Source organism: Coloeus monedula (assembly GCF_965178545.1).
Source record: "Coloeus monedula genome assembly, chromosome: 8".
Taxonomy (NCBI): Eukaryota; Metazoa; Chordata; class Aves; order Passeriformes; family Corvidae; genus Coloeus; species Coloeus monedula.
In genome coordinates, this window is record NC_138788.1 from 17,569,099 (window position 1) to 17,581,920 (window position 12,822).

Below are 12,822 nucleotides of genomic sequence, written 5' to 3' on the forward strand. Positions count from 1 at the left end.
CTCATTCCCAAGCCTTCCTTCTCCCACAGTATTTTATAATCATCTCCATTCAAGTATTCCAGAGCCTGTATGTAAGGTGCCATTTGGAATCAAGTTTTAAAAGCTAAGTAGAGACTAGTAGCTGTCAGTAGAGACTGGTAAGTCTATGTTCAGAAACATTCCACTGGGCAAACTCTCCCCAAATTCAGTATAGTTGTTTCTCACAACTAAATGTAGGACAGCAGAACTTGACAGCTTTTTAAACACATAAAACTTAGAGTAGATTAACTACGATTTCTATGAAGAAATCAAGTTAAGTGTTATAAGCTGTTTACCTATTTTTGCAAATAATCTAAACACACAAGCTAACATATACTAATCTCTAGCCCTGTGTCTTTAATTAAAACGTTTCTACATTTTTGGTTCTTCACCTACATGTTAGAATTACCTAAGTCCCAAGATACTAGAATTTCCATGCTTAAAAATATAAATTAACATTCCATTGGTAAAAAATAAGAAAGAAGAAAAATCCATACGCTTCATTTATTCTGGGGACTGGAGTTGTGTCCTTCCTTAACTGTCACTGCATTTGACAAAAATACCTTTATGGGCAAAACGGGAAAAGTCTAAACAATTTCTAAGTCACAAATTTTTAAAAGTCAACAAGCAAATATTTAAGAGGTTGGACTTGATCTCAGAGGTCTTTCCCAATCTAACTGATCAGCATTCTCTAATACAACAATCCAGAAAGTCCTACTGTTAAAGAGGAAGACTCAACTGTGTAAATCATTAGCATTTTCAACCTGACTAACCCAACACTGCATTTAGTGCAATGCAAATCCCCCTTCCCCTCTTGAGGAGCTGCAAAGTTTCTGCACTGTTGCACTTTCTGTGGCACAATATGAAGCTACTTGGCTTCAGTTTGGTCCTCAGTAAAAATTTCAAAATATATATATTTTTAAATCTCATATACTCTGTAAAGCCACATAAGCCTCTGTAAAAGCATAAAATAAAACAAATATTTATGATTCTGGAGAATGCTAAATTTACAAGTACCCAGAGCAAAAAACTGAGGTATTAAACTGTCACATTCTCACCAAGCTGAAGACTTTGAACCTTACAGGCCTTATGTTTGCTGTTCAGTCACACTGGACATATGCAGTGATTAAAATTTCAGTGATTATTTCCAACCAGCTAGGAATAAAACATAGTGAGGAAGCAGTAATAATTTCCTGAAATTTGAGATTTCACAATACACAGGTTATTTGGCAACACATCTCTGCCACAGACACAGAACACACACCTGTAGTCCCCAGCCTCCTTGACTCTCCCCAGTCCCTTCTCTTTCATTGGAGTACAGGTATCATTCAAAAAGGATGTTCTTGTTTAACCCAACTAACTTATTGCAAAAGAATATCTGGATCAGCTCTTCAAGAAGCAGGTGACAACTCCTTCGCCTGCACAAATTAAGGGCATATATAATCGACTATGCGGTCAGCATGTATGTGTGTATATGCATACAAACACAGAGAGTACATATTTTTGAACAAGATATATACTTTTTAAATTCTAAACTACAAATAAGATGTTCATACAAATCTAAATGTTGTTTGGACACAAAAATATGCTGTCTACAGAACAGTAACTACAGAAAGCTTTGATGTACATCACATTTACATTCTAAACACTTGAAAAACAGCAATATATTTTATGAGTTTGGCTTTTAACTTTGGACTAGATGGAGTGTGAGTTGCAATTACAAGTTCAAGTAATGTAACTCATTAAGTATAAATAAATCTTCACCTGTTAATTAGGCTTTTGCTCAGACATTACCAATATGACTGATTTTACACAAATGGCCAGTGTTTCACACCTTACTTTTATCACAAGTGGCAGAAGTAATAAAACTAAGCCAAACCATGTAAAAACAAAACAACAAACCTAAACAAATAAACAAAACAGAACCCACAACATCAATACTGAACTACCCTTCAAGCTTTTTTAAGAAGTCAACAAAATTAACTGCAACTGAATGATCTGGAAAGCTGTGTCCAGTATCATGCTCTGCTGCTGCAGGCATTTTTAAAAATATGGTCCTGATTCAAGTTGGCTGCTGAACATCAGCAGTACTATATCCAACTATCACACAATATTGTTATCATCCCATGCTGCTGCGCACTTCCGTGGAAGAGCAACATCAAAATATCAGTGAAAGCTTATTATTAGTTACTGGCACAGAGACAGAGGAATATTTTGGGCCTTTGGATACTGGCAAGTCAGAAAGCCTTAAAAGATAACTGACACATTTGGGTGTGCAATTGCATGGCAACATGCTATATGCCTAGTCTTCCTCTTACAAATTTAAGATATGGTCTTGTAAGATCTAACATGTTAGTATTTCTAAAGGGTTTCACTATGCCCTTCAAAGTAAGGCAAAACAAGGCATGTTTTAAGCCTGTTCTCAGCATATCCCTTTCAGTCACAAAGGAACAGAGTTAAACCCCATATAACACAAAATTTGAACTCACCAAAAATTATTTAAATGTGTACTTAAAGCAAAACACCAATAGTACCAGATTCATAGCACTTGACTAGCTATAAGCTCTCAGTTAAGAGCATCCTTCTCTCATCCCACTTACCCATGTAACATCATTAGAAATAGGATGATACTTACTGTTAACCATAACTCACCTAACACAAAAGTACCTTAGAACTATTATTCCAGAGTTCAGGCAATTTTCTTGCATCACTGGTCAGCAAATCACTTTAGCATATAGACCTTAAACACACAAGGTGGCCTGCAGGACTGCTCACATGCTTTCCTGACATAGGTCTTAAGCAAAGACAACATTTGGCTAAGCAGTTACACATTTACATACTGACTTAGAGGAACAACATCTTCAGTGAAGATTTCATTTATTATGAAATTTTTCTAGTCTTCTAAAGTGACGCACTCACAGGTTCCAACTTTGAAAACAAGCCTAAAAGCTTTGGCCTTATGTAAGCAAAGCTGCCGCAGAAAAAAGTGTTCCACCACTACCCAGCTCCTTACACAGCTGCGCTAACTCCACAAGCTCCAACAGCGAAATACTACTGCAATTTCAAAGTTACCGTCTCGGTCAGAAACAGTGTGAATGAAACCTGATACACAGAGTTTGGAGGGTGGAGAGAAGAGATGAGAGAATTGCCTTGAATGATCAAATTGAACTCGGAGTCTGTAATTTTAGGCATTTCTTTAGCAGCTGAAGGCCTGATCAAAGGTTAGCGATTTACCTCACAATACAACCCCATCTGAGGATGAAGCTTTTGGGGGAAAAACTGTTCAGAGTTAACTCCTTTCACTGCATGTTAAGGGTTTGTCATTCTCCAGCTATCGCTGACAGGCTGACACCACCACAGTTCCAAGAGCGTGCCAAGAGCCTAGCCTGCTATTAAGACCCTGCTTCTCGTTATCGGGGATTCTTTTAAAATTAGGTTCCAGTCACGGCAAGCTACAGCGAGGGTTTAAGGTTCCAACGCGACTGCCGGAGCCCCACGACACGCATCCTCCCACGCCCACGGGCGGGACCCCGCGGCAGGCGGCGGCCGCCCACGCCCAAGCGCAACCTGTGACAGCGGCACCGCCGCCGAGCGACGCCGCACGCAGCCCCCGGCCACCGCCCCGCGGATCACCTGCGGGCCCGGCCCGGCTCAGCGCTGCTCGGGGCTCTCGCTCCCGATGCCGCTGGGCACCGGCCTCGCCCGGCGCCGCCGGGAGTCCCGGCCGGGCGCACCCACCTGCCCGCCAGAAGCCAACGCGGCGCCCCGGGAGCGCTGTCCCCACCGGGCTGAGGGGCCGGCAGGGCACCGGCACGGCTCTCCCTTCTTCATAGCGCCAGGGGAGCGGGCGTGCAGCCGCCAATCCAACTCGCGGCAGAGGGAGAAGGACGGGACGAAGCCGCGCTGCCCCACACCCTGATCACACAGCGGGGACGAGAGTCCGGCTGCGGCGGAGCATCGCGCCGGACGCCCCCGCCCCGCCAGCGGGAGCGCTTCCCGCCGCCCCTTCCCCCGGGACGCAGGGCTGTGCTGCGGGCGCTGCGCGGGGGCTTGGCGTTACCTGAGGGTGGCCATGGCTCCCCGACCGCCAGCGGCGGAGCCCCACTGGCAGCGGCACCAGCACCGTCGCCTCTCCGCCCGGCGCCCGCGCCTCAGCCGCGACTGAACGCCGGGCAGCGCTCGGCCGGCCCACCGCGCGCCCCGCCCCGCCCGCTCCCGCGTCCCACCATTGGCCGGGCGGCCGGCGGGGGCGGGCCCGGGCCCTGAGCGGCGGCCGCGCGGCGCGAGGAGCCGCGGGGCGCTGGCGACGGGCCCCGCGCCCCGGTTCGGCAGCGCCCGGTACCGAGCGGCGCCGCCCGCCCGGCACCCCCGGGCTCCTTGGCCGCCATCTTTGGTACGGGCGGAGAGCGCGCCTCCCACACAGCTCCTGCTGCTGTCCCCTCTGCCAGCCCCGGCGGCGAGTGTGGGAGACAGTGACAATTGACCAAAAAAAAAAAAAAAGTTTAGTGGCGGTAGCGCAGGGGTGCGGGGCTCGAGCCGCACAGCCCACAGTAAAGATGGCCAGCGGAGCCCCTGGCAGCGCTGCCCCTCGGGTGTCACGAGGCCGTGGGAACCGAGGGGACCCCCCCGCCCCGGCTCTGTCCGGGCCGCGGGCTGACGCCTGTCACGACACACGATCGCTATACCCTCGACACGAACGCGTTTTCATTCTTTTTTTATTTAAATGTGCGTTGGGTCAGACGCGAAGCCGCCTCGAGAGACCTGCGGAGCCTCCCTTCCTCCGCAGGCGGCGGCCGCCGGGCGCGGGCCGGGCTGGCGAGCCCCCGCAGCACATCTCTGCATGCCGGGCTGCTGGAGCGCCTGGCAGCCACCTGTGGAACACAGCGCTCCGGTACCCAGCCGGCCAGAGGGCACACGGGGAGAAAAGGGCAGCCCTGCATTGCCTACTCCCTTTTCTTATTCGCCTGACACTCTGGCAGAACTGTCGTATAAGAAAGGGAAAGAAAGCCTCGCTAAAGCCAGGTTTCTATCGTTACTCCTCATTTGGCTGTCAAAGTTAGTGCCACACTGTGCAGATTTGGCATTTACTTTGTTAACGTACTAGCACCAGAAGCACTGATTCATGAAACTGAAGTCAATAGGTTGTTTTTGCCAAGAGTGAATCCCACGTTGTTAAGTACTGCTGTGTCACCTCTAACTAAATATTTAAACTTCTCAACTTCATCGTCTGAAGTCTCCCTTCCTTTCCATCTACAAAATGGGAATATTGTCCTCAGAAAAACTGAAGCCAAACTTTCCGTCTATTTCTGATTTTTGGGTCTCTCAAAGGAGATGATGCCAAAATATGACATGTTGATGAAGGTCAAGGACCTACATCGTCACATGAAAATAACAAGAAAATTTATGCTCAGTATCTGATGTAGGACAAATCTCCTAGGTTCTCTAAACCAGACACTCAAAAAATAATCACCACTTATTGAACTCGCCACAAAATTCTCATTATTAAAGTGTGTCGGGGTCCTGAAAAGTCAAATCAGAGTGGGAAACACATCCATCCTCTTACTGTTATTGCAACACAAGGTGCAAGAGGTCCTCAAATCCTGAGGAAGGTTTTTGAAGTCTATTGAAATGCAAATACATAGATCTATAATGGCTGTATCCTCTGATTCATGCGGAACAATTTATTATGTTTAGTTTAACAGTTTCAGTGCTTAATAGCCAAATCTCTGTTTTGTAACCTAGAAGGTGGGGGAGGAGGATCCCATCACCAGCAAATATAATAATAGCTACATAACTTGCTATTGTATATAACTATAGAATGCAGCTTGGTCTTGCTGGTTCTATCACTGTATTCAAAATAATAAAAACTGTTTTAAAAATCTACTTGTAGATTCCCTCATAATTGCCTGATTTTAACAAGCACATATAGATATGTAAAGAAAAATAGATATAATATTTTAACATGAACTATTTACAGTAATTTGTAACATACAGCTGCATATTACAACTAGTAAGCTACAGAGTAAGAGGCCAAATGAGGTACCATCACATTTCTAACTTTTTACCACTTAAACATATCTTTTTCTAAAAAAATTAATAGCTTTTCATGAAATAGCATGTATGACACCTCAACATCTGTCAGTAGCACTTTATAAGCTTCCAGCTATTCCCCGTGCCCAATCATCTTGCTTGTGCTATCACATACTCACAGGTTCTGTTGCTACTGACATCTTCAAGACACCACCTACCCCTACTACGACTTATCACTGGGCTTTTAGTCATTTGCCAGGGAACTTCTAGACATCCAAACATATAAGTGGAGAAACAGCCACCAGGGGATGCCTGGAAAAATGGTCAGTTTTGACTTATGGTCATTCATAGATGAACTTCATGCTTGTGCCACAAGTTCAAACTTGCAGTCCCACCATGTATGTGCTGGGCAGACAGCCTGAGTTTGCTCAGCCTTCCTGACTCCTGACCTTCCAAACTCCCTCTGCCTGCGTGGGGCAGCTGACCTTGCCTTCACATATGATTTGGCCTCAGAAATCCCTGAGATGGAATTCACAGCTTTTGCATCTAAAAATAGATAATGCCTGACAGGGTCTAGCCACAATTTCTCAACTGCTTTAGTTACTCTACAACAGAGAAATCTTCATGACCATGTAAGTTTCTCTATATATGATAGATAACTTCCTTTGGTGATTTTAGTAAAATGTTTCCTTTCAAGCACACTATGAATTCAAAATGAACTCCACCCCTCCCTGATAAAACAACAGGCAGGCAGGTGAGAACATTTAAATTTGTACTTTATTGAAGTGCTCCATGAAACTCTACATGTTATATATTTGTAACTCGTGTATCCAAAAGATAGGCAATCTAGGCCTTAGCCTTGGATTAATGTGTTATGTTTTACACCACATATATTTGGTATAAATCTTCCAGTTTACAATATATAGACAAAAAGTTCCCTATTAACCCTCATATTTCACTCAATTTCTTCAAAGTACAAAAGTAAGGTTGATCTTAGGTAAGTTGTTCATCCATGTTTGCAAGACAAAAGGATGATCTTTTACATAACAGCCCCAGAAGACATTATAAAATGGGACTAGTGAGCAACAAATCCACAAATTCTCTTTCAATAACAGCATTTTGCAGAGCTTGCAGATATCTTCTGTTGTAACAGTTGTTTTGGAAACTTCTACAGAGAGAATTTAATATTTTGCAAGATAAAATAAGATGCATTTTTAGCTTGTATGGGCTCTACTTGCAAAGTATTAAAAATCTTTTATTATTTTAAAAATTCCATAATATCATCCAATTTCTTTTCATGTAGCTTCACAGACTCTTCTGCTGTAAAAGCAAAGGAAAGTCTGTAAATCTGCTAAGTCTTCAGCATATTGCAGACACCTATACTTTCTTCTATTTTATTCTAATCAAATAGCATAGCCCTTGAGACAGTTACAACTGCTTTGTACCACTGAATGTACAAGGAAAAAAAACCCACAACAATCTTTCACTGTAAATGAAATCCCAAGGTAGCATAAAGCCAGCAAGTAGCTTTATCTTACCATATCCTTCAAGTGCAGAACAGCTTTGACTGTGGTCAAACAATCCTTATGGAAATTATTACAGTTCAAAATGGAAAAAATCTCTTTCCCTTCCCTGAAATCTGAGTAATACCCAAAGACTTCTCTCCTTCACACAAAATGCATTGATATGATGTAAACAATAATATTTTGTACTACTATTATGCATTATGTGAATAATACCTTTTTAAGAATCAATTTATGTAAATAAAAAATGAACAGCCTTGAAAAAAACATCATGTTCACATGGTATCTGCAAGTTCCATTTACCTTTTTCAAGAAGATAAGGTTTTCCAATACATTGTCAGCAAATACTAATTAATGACCTTTAGATAGCAACCCATTCCCTGCTTCTGAAACTGGTTTTGTGAAATATTTGTGTACCATGCCTGTGTAAGTAACTACTAAAATTCAATATCACAACCTTGAATCACAAGCCAGAATTTTGCTTCAAACATTTCCACATGAAATATACCTTAGTAGAGTAAGCCAAGGTCTTGTTCTACAGAACTTCACTTTGCTACACTAACACCATAGTCAGCTAATTCTACATTCATTCAAGTCTCTTTCCTGGGTGTCTTCCTTGTCTGCTTATAAGCAATATTAGTAGATCCAATAAGGTGAGCAATTCTACACACTGTTCTTTTAGTTGAAAAAGAAGGAACTCAAATCTCAGGAAAATTCACAATTTCAAGACTCAAGATGAAATAGGCCTATTTACACTGGCTCTTCTCTCCCAGGTAATCCAGCTTGCAAGCAGCCTCAGGGACAGGACTAGTCCTAGTGACCTCAGGAAGGCATCACAGCAAGGCAGAGCTGCACCTTTCTGCACGGTATTGGCCAAGACTGTTATGTCTAAATTATTGTTGTGGGCGTCACTCTGCTGGACAGGTGGGCTGCAGGTAACATCAGGGGAGAGAGCGAGCTTGTGGTCCAGAGAACAAAGAGCCTTCTCACAACCTCCTCTCTCCTCAGGTTACACACTCCCTACCATAAAGCAAGCAATTACTTCAATTAAAAGGATGAAACACCACAGCAAGCTGATCCAAAACAAGAACACGAAACTGTGGAAACATGACACATGCTGTGCAAAATCCCAGAGGATTACATCAAAGGCCAGGTGAAGACATGTGTCAACCGAAAGGGTAATTTGAGAGTTACACATCTAAACAATGGAAACCAGTGCCCAAACTGTAAGAGCAGGGTAGTTTCCATGCTACAGTCATTCCGGTTTTGGGTATATTTCTATCAACACAAGTTGGAAAGGAAGGTGACTGCTGTTACATGCTAAACAAAGCAAAATTAGCCAAGTCTGTTGCTAGTGTCCTCAAGTGTATTTGTTTGTCTGGTTTCTAAAGGGGACTAAATATTCATCTAAAGAAGAAATCTATTGCTTTAATTCAAACAAACAAGGTGAAGTGCTTGAGCTTCAGATCATTCTTTGACCTGAGGACATTACGAGTACCGACATGGAAAACACTGTATTTGCAGTACCTGTATTTGCAGATATAAGAAATAGGAAAGTACGAAAACTATAAGCCATGAAGACAAAAAATGAAAAGAATACAAATTGGGAGCAAGGTGAAATCAAAAAAAACCCAAAAAAACAACAAATGAAGAGATAAAAGAGAAAGAAAAATTATTTACTAAATTCTAACTCAAAGCTTTGTCACAGCTAATTTAAAATATTTAGAATATTCTTTCATTTATAAAGAGTTGATTAAAGAATAAGCTAAATTAAAAGTCAACTTATGAAGAAAATTAAAAATGGATGAAATTAGCAATATTTTTTACAGCTGCTAGTATCGAGCTTTCTAAAATCTAGTGGAACAGTAATGACAAAGGACTGCTTTTGATAACAATTATGCACAGAGTATTTGATAATTTATTCTTAAAAGGAAAAGATGTCTAAAAGTAACAGAAGAGGAGGAATACTGTACTTTGTACTTTTAGTATGAACTATTTGCCAAACTCAATGCTTACATTGTCTTCATGTAGATAAACTGATTTGTTCAAACAACTAGCCACGTCATGACTATTCAATCAATACAGCAGCTGCAGAACAGCCAGAAGGTCATAATGCAGCAAGGAGACTTGACAAGTTTGTGTGCAGAAGGAAAAAATGAACATGCATATTTCTATACAGACACGTACATATAAGCTCAAACATTTCTACAGAAGACATCCAAATTCTTTCATAACTGTACCAGGCCGTTAACAGAATCTGCTTGCGGTTTTCCCAGACTTCCATAACAAAACCAAATATAAAAGGACACAAAATCCGTAGTAATTCTCCTCTAAAGTAACACCTCATGATGTTTCTAGTAAGTTGATGCTGCCACTCAGTGACAAGCCATTTGCAGTTTTGCAAGCCCATTTTCTATTCAAACAGTATAGTTTACACACATACAATGATATTCCACTTCACACAGCAGAGATGCAGTCAGAAGCCCAAAACAAGGCAGCACACATTAATGGCCTTGCCTAAAGCCCATTGGTTTATAGTGGGGATTTGCACCCGTCAATAAAGACAATGCAAAACCTGCCGCCCAGCAGATGAATGTCAGCACAACACATTGTTGAGCTGGGAATGCCAGTTTGGGTCTCGGGCTTTGTGTGCTGCTCACTGGGTGGCAAAAGCCAACCATCCTATACTGCTTTCAAACAAGTGTAGCTTCCTGAACACAGTCAGCTTTGCCTACCTCACAAGGGAGCGATATTTGCTCTCCTTTGTCTGAAAAGATCAAAAGGGTCTAAAAATGTATCCATGAAACCTCTATGAAGCCACTTTGACAGAGAAAATGATGACCAAAAAAACAACAGGGAAAGGAAACATTTGCTATTGTTGATGAGATATAGTTTATATCGCACAGCAGAATTAAATTCTTTTGTCACTTTTTAATACTAAAATAGTTCTCATGGTAGTCAGACGAAAGGTTCAGGTTGATATCATATGGGAGGATAAATACAGAACAACCATCCTTGTTGAATCCATTAGACGTGGTCTTCTGAAGAGGCTGGAGAGCCTCAGATCTACATGTTGAGAACAAGGAATTGTTCTCTACAGTCGCCTCAAATTCTTGGTGTAACAAAGTTATTAAGCCCCAAAACTTTCAAGTGATTTTTCACTTCTTTTCTAATCTATAGATGAACTGTTTCCAAGCATAGGTACCAGTGCTTTGCATTAACAACTTAACCTCATTACAAATACAACCAAGTCATGGAACCTCAACCAGTCTGGTATGTTTCCTAGTGGCTTTTAAGTCCCACAATAGCACTAAGCCAAACATGTTCTTGCCACTACATTCAAATGAGTGTTGAGGTCTGCCAAATCTAGTCCAACCACCAACTGCTTCATGAGTTCAACCTGTGGCCCACAGCACACATTAACTTTATTTGATCACCAGTTAATTATGGCATTTCTCCTCTTATGAAACAGAGCTGGAGCCTATTTACACTTCTTCTTGAAATAACTTGCAGCAGAATTAGCATATGCAAGTTCTAACAACATTCCTCATGTTTTAGCTATCATACCTTACAGAAGTAGTATTTGCAGTTTAGTCAGTTGTTACCAGAGCACGTCACCATTGCCTTTCATTCCACTGCAAACAACCTTTAAATTTTTAACTCAGTACACCAGTAATATTCTCAAATTTTAAATTTTTTCTTGTGTTTCACGTTAAAATGCTATTTCCTCTAATAAACTTTATAAACAGAAACATTGCAGCTACCAGTTTCTTGTCTCATCTTGCTTTAAGGCCCATAACTGAGATAACTGTTGCTTTTTGATTATAACCTTATCCTGCTAGCAGCCTGCCATTTATTTGCTTTCAGAGCTCAGTTACATCTTTCCTCTTCTACTATCTGCAACTGAGTTTGTCAACCATTATTAAACTTGAAAAGTCACTTGGCTGCCAAAGAAGCAAGTACCTTGACTTTGACAAATTTAATAGGATTAGCTCTTTCAATAAGGACATCAGTACTAAAAAAGACTGTTCTCATCTCAGTACTAAAGTACATCTCTTTTATGCTATATTTGAGGGGGTTATTAGTTATCAGTTATCGCCAAGATAATTTTGGGCCTTATGTCATTAATTCTCTTCATACGCTGAACACTTAGAAGTCAGCTATCCTGCAATTATATTAATATCTGAATAATCTCGAGAAAACAAACCTGAAACTGCACCAAAAAAAAGCTGCTCTACAGCTCTCAGTACTCAAGAGTTCTCATTTTGACCGTGCATCCTCCATTGAGAAACCTTACATTTTTCTGCTATGACACTTAAAAATAAATGACTTGTGTCTGTGCAAGCCATCATTCAGATGGGATTCAGTCAGTGCTATTATACTGTGATCACAGAAATAAGGAAGTATAGTAAATCGCACGGATTATTTCAATATGAAAATACTTTAAAATATCCACGTGTCTTGAAGACAATGTAACTGTTAACGCGGATTTTCATATTCCTGTCTAACGGGGACAGAGACCCTCGCACGAGTATTAATCGGGGCGTTTTTCAGAGGCTGTTTTCAAAGGGGAAGCAGCCGAAATGACAACCCCAGCCGGGCTCTAGTACAGGGGCCATCGCTGCGGGCAGCGTTCTGTTTCAGCGCACGACCCCATCCAGATGCTCAGCAGCTCATTCGCACTGACCGACTCGACCCGAGGGCACGGCGGGGCCCCCGCGCCGCCCACCCGCCGCTGCCCCGGCTGCGGGGAGCCCAGTGCGGCGGCGCCCGCGGGCACCCGCCGGGCCCGGGCAGCGGTACCGCGGCAGGAGCCGGGGCAGCGCGGCGGGACGGCCCCGCCGCCGCCTCCACGTGCGCCCGGTGCCGCGGCGCGGCCGCCCGCACCCCCGCGCGCAGCCCGGCCGAGCGCAGCCCGGCGCGGCGGGACCCTGCCGGCGGACTCTGACCACACCGCGGCGGCGGCACGTGTCTCGCCCTCCGCCGGGGGCAGCACCAGCGACACTCCGCCATCCCCCGGGGTTGCTCGCGAAGCAGAGCCCGTCCTGGCGCCCGTTACCTCAGCTGCTTCTGCTCCAGCTTGAGCTTCTTGGCTTGCGGCTCCCCCGCTGCCATCTTCGCGCTGGGCGGCGTGCGGCGCGCTCCGCTCCCCTCGGCCCGCCCGCCGGCCCCGGCCCGCCCCGCCGACCGCGCCGGCACCGCCACCGGGGGGCGGGGGCGCCGGGACGAACGTACGGCCGCGCCGGGCGCC

General features: G+C 43.8%; 1 protein-coding gene across 2 annotated transcripts in view; it reads right to left on the minus strand.

Annotated features, from left to right (window-relative positions):
- ADK (adenosine kinase) overlaps positions 1-12,782 on the minus strand; it is a 272,472-nt gene extending 259,690 nt beyond the window's left edge. Inside the window, exon 1 of one of the 2 annotated variants that reach the window (XM_082286036.1) lies at positions 12,631-12,782. In XM_082286036.1, coding sequence (XP_082142162.1) covers positions 12,631-12,686 — 56 coding nt within the window. In that variant the 5' untranslated portion in view covers positions 12,687-12,782. Of the gene's footprint in view, positions 1-4,078; positions 4,194-12,630 lie in introns of those variants that run through there. The other variant, XM_082286037.1, reaches the window with a different exon arrangement.
- Between the last annotated feature and the right edge of the window lie 40 nt (positions 12,783-12,822).